The 26,391-nt window shown below is 48.7% G+C and overlaps 1 protein-coding gene across 1 annotated transcript in view; it reads right to left on the reverse strand.

The window, feature by feature from the left end:
• LOC146808869 (phospholipase A2 inhibitor and Ly6/PLAUR domain-containing protein-like) overlaps positions 1-26,391 on the reverse strand; it is a 247,489-nt gene that overhangs the window by 163,565 nt on the left and 57,533 nt on the right. Inside the window, exon 2 of the mRNA XM_085615681.1 lies at positions 3,474-3,593. Coding sequence (XP_085471807.1) covers positions 3,474-3,593 — 120 coding nt within the window. The remainder of the gene's footprint in view (positions 1-3,473; positions 3,594-26,391) is intronic.

Here is a 26,391-nt window from a genome sequence, read left to right on the forward strand (position 1 = left end):
TACTCTGATCTGCCCAGAAACAGCTGGAATTCATGTGGGGGTGTTTCACCGGTGAATTCAATCATTTGCAGCATCCTTTTTCCAGCAAAAAACAAACCCAGTGAAAACGCAGCCAGGCTAGACCACTGGCTACAGTTTGCCAGAAACACTAATCCTTCAGAGCTTATACAATGAGCTGGTCTTGACCTGATGTTGAGCTACAGCTAAGAGGGTGCTTAGTATCAGGGCCAGAAGGGGCTCTTTCCTCCAAGACTCAGAAGATAGACCAGTCCTGAGGATAAGCCCCGATTACTGTCTCCTTGCAAGAAGAAGAGCTTTACAACCTGCAGAGGAGTGGTGCATCCAGAACAGGCTAAACTCTCTGACTGAGAGTGAACTCCGGACAATTCACTGAGGGATTCTACCATGGAGCTGAGTGCCTGCAGCCCAGGTGACCTGGTCAAGTAAGATCACGTTCTGCGTCAGGGCCAAGTACATGTTTTTAAAAAAAAAAAAATTATTTCCACCTGATCGTACGAGATGTTCCAATAACTACACTCCTGCCCCAAAAAATGTTTCTTAACTTCCTTGTACATGCTGCCGTTCTCCAGATAGCTAGGGTCTGATGCTCCAAGCTAGATCTATGCTTCTGGGGTTGGTCTGCATGTTCATTATCCTTTGCTTCCTGAGCACCTACAGGGTTTCTTCTCTATGTTCGGTAAACTGACTGATGGGTTGAGGTGGTTCCATAACCTGGGACCTGTCTGTAATTGATCTGCCTCTGTGTTTTATCCTCCTGAAGGTCTGTTGATGTTAAACATCGTTTACAACGATGTTGATACACCGATGCCATTACAGCGCGGTCATTACAACAACCGCGCTGTTACATCGCATACCATTACAACACAAGTCGTTACCACGACTTGCTGTAGGGGGCAGAAGGTGTTGGATTTTAAATCCAACACCTTGCCTACTGTTGCACAGACTGGAGTTGGAATAGTAAATTATACAATTCCAAAATCCTGCACCCCCCACAGCAAGTCGTCATAATGAGCTGGGTTGTAATGGTATGCGGCATAACAACGCGGTCGTCGTAATGACCACATTGTAATGGCATGCATTGTACACTCATGCATTGTAACGTGGTCTATTCTCTATTGATCAATCAGGTGTGCGGTTGATGAAAAAATATTTTTAGACAGCGCATGATGTGTGTCCGCTTCTGCAGGGTTTCTAAGCCTGTGCCCCAACAGTCTTTGCGACCAGGGGCAAGTACCAGAGAGCCAATGTATCTTCAGATGGCCCAGCATTGCAGATCCTTCTTCAGCATCCTCCACGCGAATAGTCACCATCCCAAGGTGCTCATCCGGCCTAAGCAGGACTGTAATACTCAAGTAGGCGGGAGTCAGAGATCTGAAATGGGGGAGATCCTCACAATGTCCCCAAGAAACCTAGGGAGGAAGTGGTAACTGTACCCAGGGAGCAGTGTTTACCACATCACCCAGGGAGGACAGGAACAGAACTAGATTTATTTGCAATGATAATAGGGCAATTAAGTATGTCAGCAAATTAATGTTCAAACATTGGCATGTGATGCAAGCGTACCAATTTTTGAAAGACGCTTTGGTCTCAAGTTATTTAAGACAAGCATGTGAGGGTAGTTGGTTGAGTTCCAGGAAGAATTTTTATTGCTGTTTGAAATGCAAACCGTGTAAAACCAGTAATAACTGTAACGGTTATAATTTACCTACCGGTTGGGGGAGAGCATGCCTAAATATATAGCATGTATCTCTGACTACTGTGCATAGGTGCTGAAAAGCCTGTGTGGATTACAGTATGTAGGGAGTACCATGTGCGAAAGCGTATATTCTTCAGCACACCAGAGCAATAAGAAAGGTGGATGTGACGTGCCCAGTCGCCAGGCATTTTAAGGAATTACATAATCAAGATCCTGACTAAAGGTAGACCTCAAGATTGATAAAACAAGCTTGTGTAACTTGAAATTCAATTCACCACCCACTGGATGTATTGCTCCTCCCACTCACACAGGGCACTCTCCACTTACCTAGGGCTTCTCCCACTCCTCCCACTCACCTAGGGCACTCTCCACTTACCTAGGGCTTCTCCCACTCACCTAGAGCACTCTCCACTTACCTAGGGTGCCTCCTACTCACCTAGGACACTCTCCACTTATCTAGAGCTCCTCCCACTCCTCTCACTCACCTAGGGCAATCTCCACTTACCTAGGGAGCCTCCATTCCTCCCACTCACCTAGGGCACTCTCCACTTACCGAGGGCTTCTCCCACTCCTCCCACTCACCTAGAGCGCTCATCACTTACCTTGGGTGCCTCCCACTCCTCCCACTCACCTAGAGCACTCGCCACTTATCTAGAGCTCCTCCCACTCCCCCCACTCACCTAGGGCAATCTCCACTTACCTAGGGTTTCTCCCACTCCTCCCACTCACCCAGGGCAATCTCCACTTACCTATGGCGCCTCCCACTTACCCAGGGCACTCTCCACTTACCTAGGGTGCCTCCCACTCACCTTGGGCACTCTCCACTTGACTAGGGCTCCTCCCACTCCTCCCACTCACCTAGGGCAATCTCCACTTACCTAGGGCGGCTCCTACTCCTCCCACTCACCTAGGGCACTCTCCACTTATCTAGTGCTCCTCCCACTCACCTAAGGCAATCTTCACTTACCTAGGGCTTGCCCCACTCCTTCCACTCACCTAGAGCACTCTCCACTTAACTAGGGTGCCTCCCACTCCTCCCACTCACCTAGGGCACTCTCCACTTATCTAGAGCTCCTCCCACTCCTCCCACTCACCTAGGGCAATCTCCACTTACCTAGGGCTTCTCCCACTCCTCCCACTCACCCAGGGCAATCTCCACTTACCTATGGCGCCTCCCACTTACCCAGGGCACTCTCCACTTACCTAGGGTGCCTCCCACTCCTCCCACTCACCTATGGCACTCTCCACTTGACTAGGGCTCCTCCCACTCCTCCCACTCACCTAGGGCGCTCTCCACATCCCTAGGGCTCCTCCCACTCACCAAAGGCTCTATCCACTTACATAGGGCTCCTCCCACACACCTTGGGTACTCCTCACTTAACTAAGGCTCTTCCCACTCCTCCCACTCACCTAGAGCACTCTCCACATACCTAGGGCACCTCCCACTCACCTAGGGCACTCTCCACTTACCTAGGCGTCCTCCCATTCACCTAGGACACTTTCCACTTACCTAGGGTTCATCCCACTCACTTACGATACTCTCCACTTACCTAGGGCCCGTCCCACTCCTCCCACTCACCTAGGGCACCCTCCACTTACCTAGGGCTCCTCCCACTCACCTAAGGCACTCTCCGCTCACCCAGGGCTCCTCCCACTCACCTAGGGTACCCTCCACTTACCTAGGGCTCTTCCCACTCCTTCCACTCACCTATGGCACTCTCCACTCACCCAGGCTCCTCCCACTCCTCCCACTCACCTAGAGCACTCTCTGTCAGGGTGGCAATGCAGGAGTTCTCCATGGAATTGCAGACTTCTAGGGTGCCTCTGCAGCTGTGAGGGGTAACGCTGATGCAGACTTCACACACCAGACAACTTCCTGTAGAGACAAAACATGAAATGGGATTTTTGTATTGTGGTTCAAGAGTGTTAAATGAAAACAAGATGTTGTAACAAGTGTGACAGTGGTGGTGATAAACAGGGCGCTGAGGCCATGGTCTGTTGTGGACAGTTCATGTATTTACTCTGGAGCTGCAGACTGGTGAATGTGACTAGAGAGGAATACATTGTTAATCGATAGAGGACAAACAGGCAAGAGCGGCAGTACCTCATGTGCATCGGCGACAGGGAGAGACTCGGCACCCCATGAGCACTGGAGACAGTGAAAGACACAGCACTCGATGAGCACTGGAGATAGTGAGAGACACAGCACTCCATGAGCACTGGAGACAGTCAAAAGACACAGCATCTCATGAGCACTGGAGACAGTAAAAGACACAGCACTTGATGAGTACTGGAGACAGTGAGACACACAGCATCTCATGAGCACTGGAGACAGTGAAAGACACAGCACTCGATGAGCACTGGAGATAGTGAGAGACACAGCACTCCATGAGCACCGGAGACAGTGAGAAACACAGCCTCCCATGAGCACCAGAGACAGTGAGAGACAGAGTCTCCCATGAGCACCGGAGACAGTAAGAGACACAGCATCCCGTGAGCACTGGAGACAGTGAAAGACACAGCACTCGATGAGCACTGGAGATAGTGAGGGACACAGCACTCCATGAGCACTGGAGACAGTCAAAAGACACAGCATCGCATGAGCACTGGAGACAGTAAAAGACACAGCACTTGATGAATACTGGAGACAGTGAGACACACAGCATCTCATGAGCACTGGAGACAGTGAAAGACACAGCACTCGATGAGCACTGGAGATAGTGAGGGACACAGCACTCCATGAGCACTGGAGACAGTCAAAAGACACAGCATCTCATGAGCACTGGAGACAGTAAAAGACACAGCACTTGATGAGTACTGGAGACAGTGAGACACACAGCATCTCATGAGCACCGGAGACAGTGAAAGACACAGCACTCGATGAGCACTGGAGATAGTGAGAGACACAGCACTCGATGAGCACCGGAGACAGTGAGACACACAGCTTCCCATGAGCACTGGAGACAGTAAAAGACACAGCACTTGATGAATACTGGAGACAGTGAGACACACAGCATCTCATGAGCACTGGAGACAGTGAAAGACACAGCACTCGATGAGCACTGGAGATAGTGAGAGACACAGCCTCCCATGAGCACCGGAGACAGTGAGACACACAGCCTCCCATGAGCACCAGAGACAGTGAGAGACAGAGTCTCCCATGAGCACCGGAGACAGTAAGAGACACAGCATCCCGTGAGCACTGGAGACAGTGAAAGACACAGCATCTCATGAGCACTTGAGGCGGTGACAGACACAGCATACCATGAGCACTGGGGACAATGTGACACACAGAATCACATGAGCACTGGAGACAGTGAGACACACAGCACCCTATGAGCACCGGAGAAAGTGAGACATGACCTCACACATTCACTGGTGAAAGTGAGGGACATAACATCATATGAGCACTGGAGACAGTGAGAGACAGAGCCTCCCACGAGCACTTGAAGACAGTGAGAGACACAGCATCTCATGAGCACTGGAGACAGTGAGACACACAGCATCCCATGAGCACTGGAGAAAGTGAGACACACAGCATCCCATGAGCACAGGAGACAGTGAGACACACAGCTTCCTATGAGCACAGTAGACAGTGAGACACACATCATCCCATGAGCACAGGAGACAGTGAGACACACAGAATCCGATGAGCACAGGAGACAGTGAGAGACACAGCATCTCATGAGCACTGGAGACAGTGAGACACCCAGCATCCTATGAGCACAGGAGACAGTGAGACACACAGCATCCCATGAGCACAGGAGACAGTGAGACACACAGCATCCCATGAGCACAGGAGACAGTGAGACACACAGCATCCCATGAGCACTGAAGACAGTGAGACACACAGCATCCTGTGAGCACAGGAGACAGTGAGACACACAGCATCCCATGAGCACAGGAGACAGTGAGACACACAGCATCCCATGAGCACAGGAGACAGTGAGACACACCGCATCTCATGAGCACTGGAGGCAGTGAGACACACAGCATCCCATGAGCACTGAAGACAGTGAGACACACAGCATCCTGTGAGCACAGGAGACAGTGAGACACACAGCATCCCATGAGCACAGGAGACAGTGAGACACACCGCATCTCATGAGCACTGGAGGCAGTGAGACACACAGCATCCCATGAGCACTGAAGACAGTGAGACACACAGCATCCTGTGAGCACAGGAGACAGTGAGACACACAGCATCCCATGAGCACTGAAGACAGTGAGACACACAGCATCCTGTGAGCACAGGAGACAGTGAGACACACAGCATCCCATGAGCACTGGAGACAGTGAGAGACACGGCATCCCATGAGCACAGGAGACAGTGAGACAGACAGCATCCCATGAGCACTGGAGGCACTGAAAGACACCGCATTACATGAACACTGGAAACTGTGAGAGACACAGCATCTCATGAGCACTGGAGACAGTGAGAGACACAGCATCTCGTGAGCACTGGAGGCACTGAGAGACACAGCATCACATGAGCACTGGAGACAATGAGAGACACAGCATCTCATGAGCACTGGAGACAGTGCGGGACAGCATCTCATGAGCACTTAAGGCAGTGAGAGACACAGCATCTCATGAGCACTGGAGGCACTGAGAGACACACAGCATCTCATGAGAACTGGAGACAGTGAGAGGCACAGCATCTCATGAGCACTGGAGACAGTGAGAGACACAACATCTCGTGAACACTGGAGACACTGAGAGACACAGCATCACATGAGCACTGGAGACAATGAGAGACACAGCATCTCATAAGCACTGGAGACAGTGAGAGACAGCATCTCATGAGCACTTAAGGCAGTGAGAGACACAGCATCTCATGAGCACTGGAGACAATGAGAGACAGCATCTCATGAGCACTTAAGTCAGTGAGAGGGACAGCATCTCATGAGCACTGGAGACAGTGAGGGGCACAGCATCTCATGAACACTGGAGGCAGTGAGAGACAGAGCATCCTATGGCACCACAGATAGTGAGAGTCACAGCATCGCATGCGTCATCTCTGGAATCAACATGATTCCGTAGGTGGAAATTGACCGACGCGGAGCTGTGTGTAGCTCTCAGTGAGGTTGGTAGGGTGACCAACCGTCCACAAATTTCATTGACCGTCCGTAATTTGGATCTCACATCCGTTGTCCACGGTGAACCCTTTTACGGACGCCTTTTGTTCGCAATTTTGGGCACTGGGGAACATCACTGCTCCCCTGCCAGAAGCCTCAGCTCCCTGATGGGGCTGCCTCGCACTCCTCTGAGCACAAGAGCAGCCCCGCCCGCCCATTGTCATTCTGTCTGCGGCCGATTGCCACATACAGAATGACAATGGAGCCAGTCGGTGCTCTTGCTGCATGTGGTGGGCCTCCTACTGCCCCAGTCTAGGGCAGGACATTCAGTCAGGTGGAAGAAATGAACAAAAACGCCCATGCTGCTAGGTGACAATACAGTTCATGAAAAGGTGGTGAAGCAAGTTTCAAAAAAAGGGTTATGGGTCTTTCACTGTCTCATCATTTTAAAACTGACACATTTTCAGTGTTATATTCAACAAAGCCATGGTTGCTGCTTTTTTTATTTTATGCAACTAGCAACCATTGACAAAGGCAATAGTTCTGGCTTGTAGGTGTAACACTACTTGTTGTGTTATATATCTGGATGCACTGACAGAAGAAGCAAATTAATTACCAGTCGGGCGGTACACTATGCTAAGCACAGATTTTTAGCTTAGGTGTTTTAAACCATGCCCTTAATTAAATCAAATACCCCCTTTGGAGAGACCCCCCCCCCAGTTTTTTCATCCCACTTGAAGCCCTGGAAACAACAACATGTCACAGTGGCACTGTGCATCATGCATGGCTAATGACTTCCACTTTTTCGGATTGCCTATGTACAGGGGCATAGTGAGCCCTCCCCCGCCCCACCCTACGCTTTAGGAAATATACCGAGGGTGAAGTCCTTGATGGGCCTCTTCTGTCTGAAACTCAGCAGACAAAGGCTCAGCTCATAATTAATATTAAAATGTGTGTAAGTGAAGGGATGGGTGGCTGGCTGGATGGATTAGTGAAAGGGTGAATAGATGAATGAAAGGGTGAATGGATGGATAATGAGAGAAAGGATCGACGGATGAGGGAGTGGAGGATAGATGAAAGAAAAGGTAAATAGATGGATGTATGGGTGGATGGGTAGATGGACGCGGTAAAAGGATAGATGGATAAGTGAAAGGGTGGATGGATGAGTGAAAGGGTGGATGACAGGCAAGTGAATGGGTGGAAGGATGAGTGAACTGATGGATGGATTGATAAGTGAAAGGGTGAATGGATGGATGGATGAGTGAAAGAGTGGATGTAAGGCTGGATGAGTGACTGAAAGGGAGGGTGGATGGACAGAAGGGTGGATAGATGAGTGAAGGAGTGAAAGGGTGGATGGATGAGAGAAAGGATGGATGGGTGAGTTAAGGAGTGAAAGGGTGGATGGATGAGAGAAAGGATGGATGGATGAGGGAAGGAGTGAAAGGGTGGATGGATGAGGAAAGGAGTGAAAGGGTGGATGGATGAGAGAAAGGATGGATGGATGAGTAAAAGGATGGATGAGTGATAGGGTCAATGGATGGATTTGTGAATGGATGAGTAGATGGATGGGTGGATGGAAGGATGGATGGCTAAATGAAAGAGGGATGGAGAGAGAAAGGGAGGATGGATGGTTGACTGAAAAGGTGGATGGGTGGAAGGATGAGTGACTGGGTGGATGAATGAGTAAGTGACAGGATGGCTGGTTGGGTGGAAGGGTTGATGGCTGGATGGATGAAGGGAAGAGTGGATGGATAAGTGTACGGATGGATGAGATGAAAGGATGAATGGAGGGATGGATGAGTGAAAGGGTGGATGGAGGGATGGATGAGTGGAATGATGGGTGGATGCAAGGATAGATGATGGAAAGGTTTGCAAATGATTGAACATTGATATGGATGGGCACACAGATGGAAGGAAAGAATGAACGGTGAAAGACTGAATGATGGATGAAAGAATGATTACACCTTGCAACCCCCATTATCTTAAGTAACATTTCCTATAGATTGACTTTCACATTTATATGAGTCGTTGTCTCTATATAATATGTGTGTGATGTAACGCACTCCGACACCCTGTCCTACTTACTTGGGATGAGTAGCACTGTAAAAGAAATTAAATACACATGAGGGAGGTTCTATGTGAAGAGGAGGGTCACCATTGGAGGGTGGTAGCAAGGCCGGACTGGCCAGACCGGGCATCGGGCGTTTCCCTGGGAGGATGGAAAGGTAGGGGTGGAGGGTGGTTTTGCTACCACAAAAAGACCTGCACATTTGCTCAAAGCTGCGCGCATACTGAAACACCATGAAGTGCACAATTGTCCCAACCTAATATAAACTTCTTTTCACTCGTACATAAGTGGTTGTCTGCTTACTTATATACTATTGCGCGACCTCTTCTGAGGTGTTGTAAAACTTACCTTTTGTCCTGAATTTTGACCTCCTGTCCTGAACTTTTGTCATGAATTTTGACCTTTTGTCCTGAATTTTTACAGTCACCGTCCTGAATTTGCACCCATGCCAGTTGGTCACCCTAGAGGTTGGGCCCTTATTCCTGTGAATTGAGGCACTTTGTGGAGTTACTTCGCCTCAGTGATCCATTCTTGGACTTGTACAGGTGGCTAGTCATATTCGACTTAAAAACTTCACGTTTGAAGTCGTGTGTGTGTGGCCGTTTCCTTTATTGTGGGCTTTGCTCTGTCACTGTAAACGCTATTTTCCCGGAGGCACCCCGCCCTTGAGAAGACCGGCCCTGGCCGCGAGCGTTAGGTTTGTGGTCACCCTCACCTGGGTTCCCTGTGCGTGACGTGACGCCGTGCGTTCCTAAGGTGCGTGTCTCTGCTCTGCACCTACAGAAGAGGGAGGGGATCTCCCTGCACGTATGACTCCCTCGGTGAATGGAGGGTGCTGTGTGGGCTCTGAGGTGCCGACATAGTGCGTGTCGGGGATCAATACACCTCTGCCAGTCGATATTTATTTGGATTTACAAACAAAGGTCTGCATAGCTCCGACACGTCACCTTGCATACTTCAGAGCGCTGACAACAAAACAAAACAGAAATCTATGCTAGAGTTCAGAGAAGAGCTACCAGAAGAGGAAGCGCCCACATCTGGCGTTTCCCAGCCAGACCCCTGGTGAAAGGTGGTTCTGGGTTCTAGGTGGGAGGTACCGGTCCCGTGCAGTCCAATGTACTGGCCGCCATTTCTCTCACCGGTGACCTACCTCTGGGAACTCTACCGGGTTCATTCCAACCAATACTTCCTACTGGCCTGGTGGAGTAATTTGTGCAGAAAGGAGGCCCAATTCCGAACTACCAGTCATTTTCCTGCCCAGGTGGGGAGGGTAACTCAGGGCTGTGCACAGCACTTTCCCTTATCGGTCCCCCTGCTGACAGCATCACCCGAGCTTTAGATATAACAGAAGGACTATCTTTTATAGGGCAGAGGACTGCTTCTTTCATGTCTACTGTGCTATAGACATAGTGGAAATACTCATACTAATAGTATTAGGCAATATCGTCTGTCTTCGCCTTTGCGAATCAAGCACGGCTGGACAATACTGACAAGAACAGCTGGACAATACTGACAAGAACCGCTGGACAATACTGACAAGAACAGCTGGACAATACTGACAAGAACCGCTGGACAATACTGACAAGAACCGCTGGACAATACTGACAAGAACAGCTGGACAATACTGACCAGAACCGCTGGACAATACTGACAAGAACCGCTGGACAATACTGACAAGAACAGCTGGACAATACTAACAAGAACCGCTGGACAATACTGACCAGAACAGAACCGCTGGACAATACTGACAAGAACAGCTGGACAATACTGACAAGAACAGCTGGACAATACTGACTAGAACAGCTGGACAATACTGACAAGAACAGCTGGACAATACTGACAAGAACCGCTGGACAATACTGACCAGAACCGCTGGACAATTCTGACAAGAACAGCTGGACAATACTGCCAAGAACAGCTGGACAATACTGACAAGAACAGCTGGACAATACTGACAAGAACAGCTGGACAATACTGACCAGAACCGCTGGACAATACTGACAAGAACCGCTGGACAATACTGACCAGAACCGCTGGACAATACTGACAAGAACAGCTGGACAATACTGCCAAGCACAGCTGGACAATACTGACAAGAACAGCTGGACAATACTGACAAGCACAGCTGGACAATACTGACAAGAACCGCTGGACAATACTGACCAGAACCGCTGGACAATACTGACAAGAACAGCTGGACAATACTGACAAGAACCGCCTGCCTTTCCTGGAGCACAGACGCTGCTGTGAGCTTACTAAAATGACAACTACAAGTTTTTCAAAGCACGGCTCATATTTACCAAGACTTCGTGTCGGGTTTGTGATATTTTTCTTAACGCAAACCCGGCGTAAAGTTTACTGGTGGCATTTACAAGTCAATGCAAATCAACTTTGTGTTGGATTGTAACCCAAAGTAACGCAACGCAATGTCTTGCATTACTTTGCATTAAGGGGGGGTTCCAAGGGTGGGGATGGGCATTCCAATATCACTACCCCATGGGTTGTTGTTGACGCAAATCTCTATCTAAGAAGAATTGTAGCCAGAGATTTGTGACAAAATCTTGCACCTCCCTGGGGCAGACACAATGAGGAGAAATGTTTCTACTTTCCTTCCTTTTCCAACATACACAAAGAGGCCAATACCTTAAAGTATAGTTTTTGAAAAGGAAGGCATCCCTTCCTGTAAAAAAGCCATACTTGGCACACTGCAGACACCTTTGGACTATGGCATACAGGTGTCTGTGTTGGCACATAGCAACCAAAAGTGCGCCAGCGCAGGGAGAGCAGGACAGCGCCAAACCTTAGCAGATAGGACCCTTTTTGCTCTGTCCTGCTGACGCAACACAGCTCAACATCTTTACGTGCTGTGCTGCGTTGCATCATTTCTTTGTAAATTTGTTCCTTGGACTTTCAGGGAGGAGTGAGGTCGAACAGTCAAGGGTTACTGCCAGAGGGTGGCGAACAGTAGAATGTAAAACACCGCTGTCACATTAAGACATACAATATTAGCAAAGTCAGCCTAAGGGTGCCGTCTGGCTTGTACAAGCTGCACTCAGACGTGGGATCTTGGCAGCTCCTTGCAGGCACATGTCCCTGTAGCATGTGAGCAGCAGCGTGTCTGTTCTGAGTAATCCCGGTTCTCAGCAGTCAGCACACCAGGCAGTCTGCACCTTTCTCTTCGGATCTCACCAGAAGCGGATCCTTTCCTCAGTCCTGGAGTATGTTCCCTACTCCTTCAAGGAAGACAGCCAAGCTTCCTGCATCTGGACCTGTCCTTTTCACTTTACTGGTGCTCAGAAGTCATAGATGAACCCGAATACTTGCTCATAAGACCCTCTTATATTGAACCACAGTGGCCGTTTCGCCTCAGCCAACCGGCAGCTTAAATGCAAAGTTGCCCCCAACCTTTTGAAGGGAACCAATCTGCAGCTCTCACTGTTGATGTTGTTCAGATCCATGAAACCAGCTTTGCAAAAGGTGCTCAGTCCCTTTGGCTTCCTTAGTGATCTAAAAAAAACTCATAATATCCGCGAGGTATGTGTATCATGCACAGCCAGACATCAGCCAATCAGGGGCAGTTGCCGTGCTTTTTCTCTCTGTACATCACAGGACATAGGATGGGGTAAATGGCTGGTCAGACAGACCCCCTCCTTTGAGACGGCCACAGTGCTGTGTCCCTTCTTCGAAGCCTCAGGGGTACTTGCTGTGGGTTGCTTCCTGCTCCTTTGAAAGGAGGCTGACTCTGAGCCAGCCCAGATACACACTAAGGAAGCAGAAAGATTTCAAGGCACGCAGCAGGAAATGGTGGCTTAGTGGACTAATGCGTCCACTGTAGGGGCCTGTGTTTGACTTCCTGGTCACAGAGTCAAATCCCGGCGGGTCCACTCGGCCTTTCATTCATCTGAGGTTGATAAAATGAGCACCACTGAGTCGGGTAACAATAAACATCTGCTATTCTGCGCCAAGATACCCTTTTGTTTGAACATGCGCTTTACAAATACACGTTATGTTAGGGTGAAGACAGCACCCTATGTGCTTCACACTATAATGAACCCTACAAACCTAGGGCTACATACATCGAAGGGAATGCCATATCTATCAAAGCACTACCAAAATGCCATTTAAACTCTATACAAGACATGGCGGACAGCCTAAATAATGAAAATAGGAGCTGAAACTGTAACCCTAAGCATTTTTATAACCCTGAAGCTTAGGAGGAAGCAGTCAAGAGGGGACCCTTTCATTACCCGACAGTGTAGTGGAGAATGTGAACCTAGATGGAGGAGGTCGAGCTTAAAGCTCTTTTAGTCAATGAATCCTAAAGTGTTCTTCAGCCTTTAGAGTCTTATAGTAGTCAAACAAGATCTCCTGATTTTTTTTTTAGCGCCTGGAAACAGATTTTGGGAGGATAATGAGATCCATTTTGCTAACCCACAGCATAGAACGGATGTGTACCTCTGTAATTAATCCCATTACGTTTTCTACTCACGGTTTAGGATACATAGAGTAATGGTGCCACCATGTCCCTGCTGCAAGTACTTTGAACAATCCAGAAGCGTTGGTATAGGCAGTGGTTCTTTCAACCCGAGGTAGATGAAAGCTGTAATTAGCACTTTAAGGAAACTCTGTTGAAAATGTGCTCTTCCTGCAGGGGCACCGAGAATTGTTTAGCCTTTTTTTTAAAACCTATTTTTGTTGGCTGTAGAAATGTGTGCACTTAACCATGCTAACCAGTGGTAAAGTGCTTGTGCTGTCCTGTTAAACATGGTAACATTGGTATACACCTGATTGGAACATTTAATTTGATTGTAAGTCCCTAGTACATGGTGGCACCTGTCCCCAGAGCCTGCAAATTAAACGCTACTTGTAGCCTGCAGCACTCATTGTGACATCTTCTATAGTAGGCCTGTAAACCATGTATTGAGGCCCACCACTGCAGCCTGGATGTGCAGTTTTAAACTACTATTACGAACTGCCAAAACAAACCTTTTGCCATGCCTAAAATTACTCTTTAAATTCTTTTAAGTCAAAGTTAAGGCCAAAACCAACCTTTTGCCATGCCTAAAATTACTCTTTAAATTCTTTTAAGTCAAATTAAGGTAAGCCTCAAAAGCCCATATTGCAGAGTGCATGGTATTTAAAGAGAAGGGCATGTATATTCAATTCTTAAGAGTTCTGGCAGTAAAAAAACTCCGAAGTTATTTTTCAGCGTGGCAAGGCTGGTTCTCCCATAGGCTAACACTAGTGTACATGGTTAACTTTAATAATTGCTAAATTCGGTTTGGAAACAGATAGAAAAACGATTCAAGGTCTCATTTGTATAGTGTTTAAAATCTAACTCAATGGTGATGTCTGATTTTATAGAACTATTTTGGAGATTAAACTTTTAGATGGTTGTCAATGTCCAGACTAAAACCAAACGGCTTTCCTGCCAGTGTCCAGCTGTCACTTGACCCCTGATTGCTCCCCTGTGGTGAGATGTTATTGCTCTCAGAGAGTGGATAAAGGGTCCGGGGTGTCGGGAGGGGTACTCCTTCCTTAACACATTGGCCAGGGGGGCTATGCCCAGCCCCTTTCTGGACTTCGAAGGATGCCTACCTTGTTACTGGTAGATGAGGTTCACACCATGGCCTGCCTCCCCTTTGTCTCTCTAGTCAGGCTGGCACCAAACGAGTGGAAGTAGAGGAAATGAAAAGAACTTGTTTAGAAGTGGCCGTAGGCTTGCCGTCCTGCCACAGACAGGCGCTTGGCACAAAAGTGGACCTCAAAGACCTTTCTTCAGAACACTCCTGGACCTGTGAAAAATCATCAGAAAAAAGACTTCTCGGATGTCTGCATTACCTGAAAGATGACTGGGCCTGCTTGCCTATAACCCATGATCCCAGAAGTGACTTCAATAGTCAGTAGACTGACCTACTATTTGAGTTACACAGACACAACAACCTTTCAGAGACCTCTCTGCCTGCCAATGGCCAGCTGACCAGTTCCAAATGGACCTGTCCTAGAACCATGCTGCTGGCATCTCTTAAGTGTGCATCCTAACCCCCAAGAGGTGCCCCCCAGGACGTGGACACTTTGCTGGTGTTAGAGTGTACTCCTGCTGTCTCCATACTGAAAAAATTGGGACTTAAAAAAAAATGATTTGCCAGCCTTCTGCTGAGAGAAGCACAGCATACCTGAATAGGCATCGAAGCCGCAACCGTCGGTGTCGAATGGATGGTTGACCTCAGCTTGCTGGTTTGCACCTCTGAAGGAGATGTGACTTCCAGAAAAGTTTCTAAGTCTGAAGATAGAGGGCTTCATCTGGATCAACACCAAGCGCCAGCAGATTGACAACAAGGCCTTTCCAGGCACAGACTTTAGACCTTGTCAACTCTGAGCCCTACCGCCTCTGCTGACAACTGCACAGGTACCCCGCTCTTCAGCAACCCGCCGTCATTGAGCCCCACTTCTGATTCAACTATAAGCTTGATCCGTCGATGATTTGTTGACAACCACGTTTTTCTCTATAAATGTTTCAAAGTCATAAGGTAAGCTTTTCATCGGGATCAACCGAGTCCTTGTAACTGACCCACAGTCAAGCGGGATTAGATATCCATGGTTGTCAGTTTGTGCTATTTGGAGCTATTTTTAATTCAAAATTTAAAAATTCATATCTCTGGGTCTAATTATTAAATTTGTATTTTGTTGTTTTGGTGTCATTTTATGTATTAAAATATTCTCTATTTTTAAAATTTTCTTTGAGATTTTTTGTCTGTTGTATTTTGACTTTATTACTGTTTGGCTGCTGGATAAATACTTTATACATTGCCTCTACATAATCCTGATTGATTTGTGCTAAGCTTCCAGATGGTTTAGTGACTTTAGTGATTTACCCTAACAAGGATTGTGATTATTCTTTGATGTGGGTTCTCACCCCCTCAACTAATACTCCAATTTCTTACAAACACAAAAATAAATACTAGTCAAATATCGATTTTCATAAAATGCTTTTTTTCTGATAGGTGAACGCAAGGCTAAGAGCTTTTTCCGGCAAGATGAGCTCATACAAAGAGCGTCCAGTTTAGGCTCATACAATGAGGCCTCTTCAGCCTCCTTCAATTTACAGACAATGGTTGGCCTCGTCTTTCGGTTTTCAGAGATCGTGGACTCTGAAATAGATATTTTGATTTTTCTGTTGATTGTTTTCATTGTCTCTGAGACTAATTTCTCTAATGGCCCTAAATTATAGTGGAGGTTTGGAGCCACTCAGACTCAGTCATGGAAAACAAAGTCTGAAACTCTGCAGCCAACAGTTGAATCACAAAGTCGATTCGCACATGGGGGTGGAAATCAAAGGTGCCAAAATTCTACATTTATGGATCCACATTTTTCAGGGAAGGCCTTTTCGGTATTCCCAAGGAAGTATACTGGGTGGAGGAGGAAGTCAGGAAAATGCAATGCAAATAAGTTCTTAGAAATAGACGTGGCAGGAAACATCTGTGAAATTCATATTTAGTAAACGTTTTTGCCTCAACAAATTTGCATGTTAATTTATCTCATCTTTGGGAAATATTTCATCCTGAGGCTATTTTGTACAAAGTCCACAAACTTCTCAAATGGTGAAGTTGGAAAGCTTTGCAGATGGAATGTATACTTCACACAGCTCAAGCTATGGATACTGTCTCTGTGGATGGGCCCATAGGTCTCCGACCCATTAGTTATCAAAATAAATCATGCAATTAAAGTCTAGGCATAAAAATACCTTTCTCCCTGCATTCTATCTTTTCACCCTTTTCAATCTGTTAACACCACCTCAAAAATGTCCCTTCTAGGCTGACTGTCAGTTACCTCCTTGGCTATAAATTGATCAGGATCACACAATGGCTATCTTTAGCAGACTGGAGCATAGTCTTCTTGATGGTTGGTGGAAGTTTAGTCGGTGGTTAATGTAGGCAGGTCCTTGGTTGTGTAGAGCCTAGTGTGCGTGGGTCAGCAGCTTGAATTGGCATCTCTTCTGTACGGGGAGCCAGTGGAGTTTTCTGAAGTGGGGTGTGATGCAGGTTCGTCGAGGAAGGTTGAAGGTGAGTCTGGCTGTGGCATTCTGTATGGTCTGAAGTGCGGTGATCCCTACGTATAGGGCATTGCCGTACTGCAGTCAGGTGGTGATGATGGCTTGTGTCACAGTGTGTCTCGTGTGTAGGGGTAGTCACTTGAAGATCTTATGTAGCATGTGCAGAGTAAGGAAGCAGGCCGAGAAGATGGCGCTGATCTGTGATTTCATGGTAAGCTTGTTGTCAATAATGATTCTGAGGTTTCTGCGGTGGTTCGAGGGAGTAGGTGCGGGTCCAAGGTCAGATGGCCACAAGGAGTTGTTCCATGTGTTACCGCTGTTGCCATAGATAAGTACTTCCGTCTTGTCTGTGTCCAGCTGCAGGCAGTTGTTCCTCATCCAGTCGGTGACCCTTTTCATGCATCTGTGGAAGTTGGTACTGGTAGTGGTGGGGTCATCAGTGATTGAGAGGATGAGGTGGGTGTCGTCTGAGTAAGAAATTATGTTGAGACCGTGGTATCTGATGACGTTGGCCAGTGGGGTCATATATGCATTAAAGAGTGTGGGGCTAAGGGATGAGCCCTGGGGGACACCGCAGGTGATCTCCTTGGGTTCAGAGGTGAAAGGTGGGGGGGATCCTTTGGGTTCTACAGTGAGGAAGGAGGTAATCCATCTGAGCGCGCACCCTTGGATGGTGATGTGGGTAGTCTTTCAATCAGTGTGTTATGGGATACGGTGTCAAAGGTTGCCGAGAGGTCAAGTTGGATCAAAGCTGCTGTTTCTCCTCTGTCAAGGAGAGTTTGGATGTCGTCTGTGGCTGTGATCACGGTGGTTGAAGTGCGGTGATTGCTGCAGAACCTGGAATGGGAGGCGTTGGGTAGCTGGTTCTGCTCCAGGTGTGTCATGAGTTGATTGCTGATGATCTTTTCCAATACCTTCGCTGGGAATGGGAGCAGGGAGATTGGCTGGTGGTTTTTGAGCTCACTGGGGTCGGCGGCAAATTTTTTGAGTAGTGGTCTGACTTCAGCGTGTTCCCAGGTGTTGGGAAATGCTGCAGTGGTGATAGAGGTGTTGAGTATGATGGTGAGTTCCTGGCCGTTCCTTTGGTTTCTGAGGTTAAAGATGTGGTGTGGGCATGGGTCTGTGGGAGCTCCTGAGTGGATGCATTTCACGGTGGATTTGGTGTCCTGTGTGGAAAGGATGTTCTAGGTAGTAAGTGTGTAGTTTGTGTCGGTACTGTGGTGACATATCTGTTGAGGAAGTCCATAGGTGTGTTGGGGTTTGAAGTTTATGTAGATGGTAGGGGTCTTGTTGTGGGAGAATTGGGCAAGGTTGTCGCACAGCTTCTGTGAGGGTGTGATGATGTTTACTGGCAGCCGGGTTGGAGAATTCCTTAACAATGTTGAAAAGTTCCTTGGTGTTGTTGGCGCTGGCTTCAATGCATATGGCAAGGGCTGTCTTCTTTGTTGCCCTCAGCAGGTGGAGGTAGAGGTTGAGGGAGGTCTTGAAGGCTGCCCTGTTGGAGGTGTCCTTGCTGGTGCGCCATCCCCTCTCCAACTGTTTGCTGTCTTGTTTCATTGTTTTTTGTTCTTGGGTGTACCAGCTGACCATTTTGGAGGATATTTTCTGAAAGTTGCTCATGATGGGGACAATGCTGTCTGTGCAATTGGTGATCCAGGTGTTGAAGTTTTTCACTCTTGTTCAAGGTTGTTGGCGGCAGCAGGTTTGGAGGTGTTGCGGGCATTCACCCAGCTGGTCTCTGAGATTTTGTTCCACCTCCGGTTGGTGGGCGTTGGTCATCTTGGGGAAGGGTGTGCGGGAACTGGAGATGCTGAACTGGATGATGGAGTGATCAGTTTATGTGAGTTCTGTGACATGGCTGTATTTGACGCCGTTGATGGAGGTGAAAATTGGGTCCAGCATGTGTCCTGCAGTGTATGTGGGGTGGTGGACGAGCTGCGTCAATCCAATGCTGCTCATACTGTCGATGATGTGTGCGGTATTTTTGTTAATGGGGTTGTCGATGTGGACATTTAGGTCACTGCGGAAGATGTAATCCTTGGAGTCTAGGGCTAGGGGCACAATGAAGTATACAATGGTGTTGCAGAAGCTAGAGCGTGGGCCTGGGGGTTGGAATGTGAGGGTGCCTCTGATGGTAGTCTTGTCATCTGTGTAGAGCTTGAAGTTGAGATGTTCCATTGAGGTGGTGGTATTATCAGAGGTGGTGGTACACTGTATGGTCTCTTTGTGGATGAAGGCTGTTCCTCCTCCTGGCTTGTTGGTGTAGTCCAGGTGAGTGATTTTATATCTGTCGAGGATCGATGTGGCAATGTCCAGGGCGGATGTGGGTTTGAGCCAGGTCTCAGTGAGGAAGACGATGTTGGGTAAGCGGGTGGCGATGAGGTGCCATAATTCAGTGGAATTCTTGCATAGTGAGCGTGTGTGGAAAAGGGAGCATGCAAGTTGATTTTTTTGTTCAGGTGCTGTCTGTAGTGTGTACGGGGTGGGTCTGGTCAGTGGGCTGGTGTGTGTGCAGTGGCAGGTGAAGTGACAGTGGGTGCAGGTGAAAGGTCCTGCAATGGAGCGTGGTTCGGCGCGGTGGCAGTGTTTGTTGCGGTATCCGGGAGCAAGGTTGTAGAGTTCTGCGATGGTGTATCTTCAGGGAGTGAAAGGGCCAGGGGTAGTGGCGCTGAGTTCGGTCCAGGCGCAGACGCAGACATGCTGGCTTTGTCTCCACCTTCGCCGCGCCAGCGGCATGCCTGCTGCGCGCGTCCGCTGCATGGTCACACTGCGGCAGAATTATGTATGTTTTGAGGTGGGCGGGGCTTCTGTTGGCGGGAAGACAGTGAGTGACGAAACAGTGTCAGGAAGACCCCAGCGGGCAAACCCAGGCAGCTGTGGTGTCACTGGATCAGTCTGGAACAAGCAGGAACTGGGGGTCACAAGCAAGTGGCCAGCTAGATGTCCAGGTGCCTACTGGTGTTTACTTTTCTTTCTCTGCCAATTTAGTGGCAAATTCAATGGAAAACATGCTGTCTGTAAAGGAAGGTGGGCAAACACATGATGCTTTGCTGGTATATTTGCAACAGTGTGCTCCAGCATGCACTACGAGCTATATACTACACCCGCAGCACTCTCCTGCTGGGTGGACGTGGCTCACTTGCTGCACTTGTTCCTTGTAGGACACTTAGATTTCTCATAATCCCTATGACTTAAGTGACAGCATTGATGGCAGCCCCCCCCCCACCCCCCCCCACACTGAATATTGTATCATGATGGCCCTCGGGTGGTGCATGGGCGTTTCCATGCAACCACCCATGGTTTTTGGCGCACAGCCCAATCTGCCCCAAAAAATTCTTTGAGAGTGCCATTAACTTGGAGAAATCCTTTGATTGCTCCACACTTTTGTGAGTTTGGGTGTGTGCTTCACTGCACACCACACTTCCCAAATCAGGAAACGCTTTGAAGTTTGTTTAGGTGTAGCACTTTGACCTGCAAGGATACCCTTTCAGTACAAAACCTATGCCAGGCATGACGCAGTATGGGGCAAGCGCGCAGTGCGCCAGTGCTAGGGAGAGGGCAGGACAGCGCCATATCTTTGCAAATGTGCACTTTCCGGATTTCTTCCTCTCGCGCAACGCAGCGCTAGAACTTCAGTTGCTGCGCTGCGTTGCGTAACATCTTTTTAAATATCCCCAATATGGTTTTATTGTCACACATCACAGCTCAGAAACTGAGAGACAAATCGTGTGCACTCTTCCCGACCTGTCCTATCTGTCAACAAAGCACTGACTAAAGAAATATTAAGTTGACGGGTTAACTGAATGAATTTTACGCCCTGCAGGCACATAAAATAAGCGCCAGACAGTGCGCTGCTCCAAAAAAGACCCGCTGCACGGCCGCAGGCCCGGGGGATACGGCTTCCACACTTGTCAGGGGTAGTTCAACTAATATGAATTGTTCGCTCCAGGGACCTGTCCTTTTTGCTGTAACATTTGTACTAACCAGTCAGATGCAGTTGTGAGTAGCTACAAACGCCATTAACGTGCAGCTGGGTCAGCTCAAATATAAGTTCGCGCTCATCATGCACTCGTCGCTGTAATTACCCAGCCACAAATCACCTCGCACTTGACAGCTTTTGGAATGCCGAGCTTCGAGCACAGTCATTGGAGGAGCCAAGCTTTGAGCACAGTCATTGGAGGAGCCGAGCTTCGAGCACAGTCATTGGAGGAGGTTCCCTCTGCGCTCGGCAGAGAGCAGCCGGGTCATCGAGGCTCACAAGCAGCTGCTTGTTGGTTGGAACAGGTCCCTGGAGGGAAACTCGCCGCCTCATCGTGTAAATCCTTTCGAGTGTCCCCCGCCCCTCCCAGCCCAACCTTCAAATAACATTAGCGTCCCTGTGGTTGCGGGAAGGTTTCACAGCGGTGAGTCACTGCTTTCAACAGCACCGTGTGACCTTGGGCCGTGCATTGGCACAGAATTATCCGTGACTGAAGCCTGGGAAACAACAACAATCAGATGGATTATCATGGCGTATTCATTCATTCATTCATGATTCTTGTTCGGCGCTGGGCCGAGCGTTTCTGTTACTTCTGAGTGTTGTAATCTATAACGTTAAAGGGGGAGAGTTGGCGTCCACTTGGTGCTGATATAATGATACTATTATCGACTTGCTCTAAATATAGCTCCTGTACTAACTGTTTCGTAGCGCTATGAGTAACAAGTGTTATTGTGTTTACGACAATATACTGCTGAAAGTACATCGTGCTGCTACATATTGTTACCAGCGCCTTCCGAGTGCAGTGGGGCGCTTTAGATTAGGGCTGGGTTTGGGGGATGAGAGGTGGGGGTGATGCTGGCTTGTCCATTTCTTTTTTTTTTTTTTTGCAGATTTATATAGCGCGAACTCGACCCGAAGGCATTGGAGCGCTTTACATGAGCACCGGTTACGTTGCACAAGAACACATTAATTTCTTGGTAGGCACGGGGAGATCAAGGGGCATATTATCAAGCCAGGCGATACAATTATCGCCGCTTTAGCGGCAGAAAACTGCCGCTGAAACGGCGACAACGGGCTTGATAATATGCTCTATGGAATTCCAATTGAAGCCCATGTTAGATGTCCTTCACATCTAACATGGGCTTCAATTGGAATTCCATAGAGCATATTATCAAGCCCGTTATCGCCGTTTCAGCGGCAGTTTTCTGCCGCTAAAGCGGCGATAATTGTATCGCCTGGCTTGTTAATATGCCCCCAAGTAATTTGCCCAGAATCACAGGAAGCTGAGCCGACGCCGAGCCTCGAACCTGGTTCCCTAGCTCCAAAGTCGGCAGCTCTGGCCGTAAAGCCACAACCTCTCCCCAACCTCTGTCAATGAGCGTGGTACGGGTGTGGGATCTCGGTAGGGTGGGTCTGGGTTCCTGCTCGGAGGTCAGAGGCAGCTGAGCCCCAATGTCTCAACTGGGTCCGTTGGCGTTTCCCTTCTTCAGGGAGGTGGGAAGGCCTGAGCACCAGAGCTCGAGTGACTCATGGAGAGATGCTTCATAATCAGGGGTTCCTAATCCCACTCAAGCCCATCTCCTAGAGGATGCTGAGGAGCTGCTTCTAGGCGCACTGTTGATGCCGTCGCCCAGACCTTTCCTCCCAGTTCTCCTGGCCATGTACAGTGTGCCTCTGTAGACTAGCAGCAGTGGGTCCCACTGAAGTCTGGAGTGGCTGCAGTTGGGTTCAACACCTCCTACAGGTGCGTTGAACCTGTACCCAAAAAGAGGAGTGCCCCAACGAGCGTGGCGCAACCGATGCTTGATATGTTTCAAACCGCGCTACAAGAGGGGTGTTATCCCTAAAACTGGCAAGCCCGCACACCTATGTGGCTCCTATCGGCCTAGCGACGGTGTTGGCAAACCAATTTATACCTATAAACTCCACCTTAATACACCCAGATCAGTCTGGATTCATACCTCACAGAAGTACCCGACTTAATCTCAGACGACTATATGGAGTAATTCATGCCATGGCGGCGGACCCACGTATACTTGCCGCTCTCATGTCACTAGATGCCCGAATGGCCTTTGATAGCATCGAATGACCCTATCTCAACGCGGTGTTGGTCAGGCTGGGCTTTGGACCACACTTCTGCACCTGGATCCGTCTTCTTTACCAGTGCCTGAAAGCCCGCTTGCGGGAAAATGGGTCAACTTCGAGGATGTTAGCACTTCACCGGGGCACGCAACAGGGGTGCCCGCAATCCCCAATACTATTCGTATTGGTGCTGGAACCACTAGCGGCATGGATCTGAAGGGATCTCCTAATCTGGGACATAGATATCGGAGGGGGATGTGAAGAGTGTATATCGTTGTACGAAGACGATGTACTGTTCTATGTGCACAAACCCAAACAAACGTTCCATAGTCTAATAAATGTACTTCGACTCTTCGGCACCTACTCTGGATATCAGATAAACTAGGACAAATCTCTTATTTTCACTCTCGCGGACGAACTCCCACCACAAACGACTGACTGTGCGGCCCTGGTGCAACATGATAAATTCAAAATATTTAGGCATATGGATCACAAGCACAGCTGAGGAATTTCTATGTCTCAGTATATATTCCCAGTTGGCGAGGCTGCGCTGAGACATAAAGCATTGGCGGAGCTTCCTGATCTCCCTCATGGGCAGAGCAACACTATTTAAGGTGATGGCTCTGCCGCGCTTGCTCTACACCCTGCAGAACACCCCATATAGGATTCCAGACTCTTTTTTCAGGGCCATCGAGGGGGAACAACGCTGCCTTCTGTGGGAGGGCGGCAGGCCTCAGATAGCATTGCACAAATTACAGCGCAGGGTATATGAGGGTGGGCTTGCGGTCCCAGACATATGTAAATGTCAAGGTACTTATAGAGCGCACTGTCACCAGACGGACACCTTGCGGTGTCGCCTTTGCGGTTTCCTGGCGCTGAAACTCATACCGCTGTGGAACCCCTCCTGGCTTTCCCTGTGAAGTGTCCACTCCTGGGCACCCCCAGGGTGAAGCCAGGCATCCTTAGCACTGTTGGGGCCTGTGTGGAGGCTAAGCAAGCTATTGCCCAGAGTTGCAGCGTGGGGCCCGTGATTAGAATAGGCACCAAGGCGAGAATAGACAGGTCCGAGGAAATTGAGCCCGAGCCCCGCCGAGGCGGGAATCGAACCCTGGTCCCTGGCCAGAACTCTGCTTCAGGGTCTGCCGCTCTAACCATCGAGCCACACTCCTCCACTGGAGCTACTACCTAGCGTCCCAGCTGGTCAAGATCAATGGCTGGGTCTTTGCGCCACAGACAGAACCAGCGTATAGGGTTGACCGATATGCGATGGGGAGCAGAGTGCACCTAGCGGCCCTGTACCACAGGCAGCGGGGAAGGCCGCTGCCAGCACATACACAAGAGGTCGTACGAGTATGGTGAATAACTACTAAACTGCTGCGGTGGGACTCGAGACTGACTCAACACACACAACTCTGGGAGAGCGATGCACTAGGAGGTGTGGGGCGCCTGCAGGGATTTCGCAGATGGTGCCTGATTGGCTTTGATACCATCAGGGATGTACGGCGGGGTGGGAGAATGGTCACCTATGCGGACCTCAAGATTGAATATCAAATGGCTGGCACACAACCTTTCCGCTACTTACAATTGACGCATGCCCTACACTGTTACATACCAGAAGGAGAAACCCTACCCGACTATTTCCCTCTAGAGGACCTACTGTTACTCGACCCTATGATAGACAAAGCAACATCCCTAACCTATTGGAAGATAATTAATAATCTTCCAGATCCCCTGGCCCCACTGAGGGCAACTTGGGAATCCGACTTGGGGCTGCTGGAGGACGACGACTGGCAGAAAGCAATCCAGAGCCCTAGGGAGGTCGCCATACTGGCAAGATTTAGATTGATCCAACTCAGAGTCCTGTACAGATCATACACCCCTCGGATGCTCCTTCGGAAACTGGGCTAGTCAGACTCAGGCCACTGCATCAGGGGATGTGGAGGGACAGGCACCTTCTTTCATATTATCTGGGAGTGCCCCAAAATACAGCGCTACTGGACCCGGGTGACTGGAGTGATGTCTGAAGTGCTGGGCACACATTTACCTCTAGACGCTCGTTGGCACTTACTGGGTGTCACAGATGAGACCAGGTGGCCCTCACACATGAAAAACTGGCTCCTATTGGCCTCAGGAGTGGCAAAGTGCAACATAGCTCTATTGTGGGGGACACGGGAACCAGCAAAGCTCTCTAGATGGAAACAAGATTTAGACTGGTGTTGCCTGGCAGAAAAAGCTGTCAACCAAAGTAGAGGATGCCCAAAAAAATGGGATAAAGTATGGGGTCAATGGGAAAAGTATAGATCCTAGGCTGGTGAAGATACAATTTTGGGGGAGGAAGGGTGCAATAGTCCCGCAAAATACAACTGTAGACCGACAATCCCTCCCTATTATATGTAATATTGTATCCTTGTTCTGCGAACGGCTGAAGGCGCCAACGGTGATCACTGTTTATGATGATGGGGTGTTTGTTTGTTTAATAAAAAGATTTTATTTAAAAAAAAAAGAGGAGTGCCCATCTGAAGGTTGACTAAAGGGAAACTCCATCAGTTGCTGAGAAAGGAGTCTGTTGGACTTGGGCCTTTTTGGCTAAAGTTCCCTAAACTCTTTGCTTTCCCCCTAGACCTTTTGTCTGACATGGTGTTGCCAACTTAGATGCTTTGGACACTTTGCCACTGCTGATCAGTGTCAAAGTGCACATTCTCTCTATATAAAGTGTAATGGTAATTGGTTGTCCATGATTGGTATGTTTGCCTTACTAGTAAAGTCCCTAGTAAAGTGCACTATGTGTGCCAGGGCTGGTAATGCAACTGCTACTAGTGGGCCTGCAGCACTAATTGTGCCACCCACACAGTAGCCTTAAAGAGGGAACTCAGGCCTGCCCTTGCAGTGCCTGCGCAAAGTTTGTTAAACTGCCATGTTGTTCTGACAAGTGCACCCACTTGCCAGACCTTACCCTTCCCTTTCTATGCACATCAGACACCCCTATGGTAGGCCCAAGGTACCCCCGGGGCAGGGTGCAGTGCATGTGAAAGGTAAGACATGTACTAAAGGTGTGTACCATGGTAGAGGCAACTCAAATTTCGACTACTGGGAGGGGGTTCCCATGAGGAACAGATTTGACTGTCTAGACATGGTCGATTGACCAATAAAGGTCACCACAGGGGTTTTAGAAGTCACTGCTCCCCTACATAAGATCCATGACGTCCCTTCCCTTTTAGAAGTCACTGCTCCCCTACATAAGATCCATGACGTCCCTTCCCTAGTAGAAAATACTAACCCCGTGATGCCAGAGATTACACTAGTGCAAGACTCGTCTGGAGGTAACCGACTAAGCCAGCAGTTAACAGAAAATTCCAGCAGGTTACGGACTGAGAACGGAATTGGGACAATAACTGAAATTATTAACATAAAACC

This window comes from Triturus cristatus, chromosome 7, assembly GCF_964204655.1.
Source record: "Triturus cristatus chromosome 7, aTriCri1.1, whole genome shotgun sequence".
Lineage (NCBI taxonomy): Eukaryota > Metazoa > Chordata > Amphibia > Caudata > Salamandridae > Triturus > Triturus cristatus.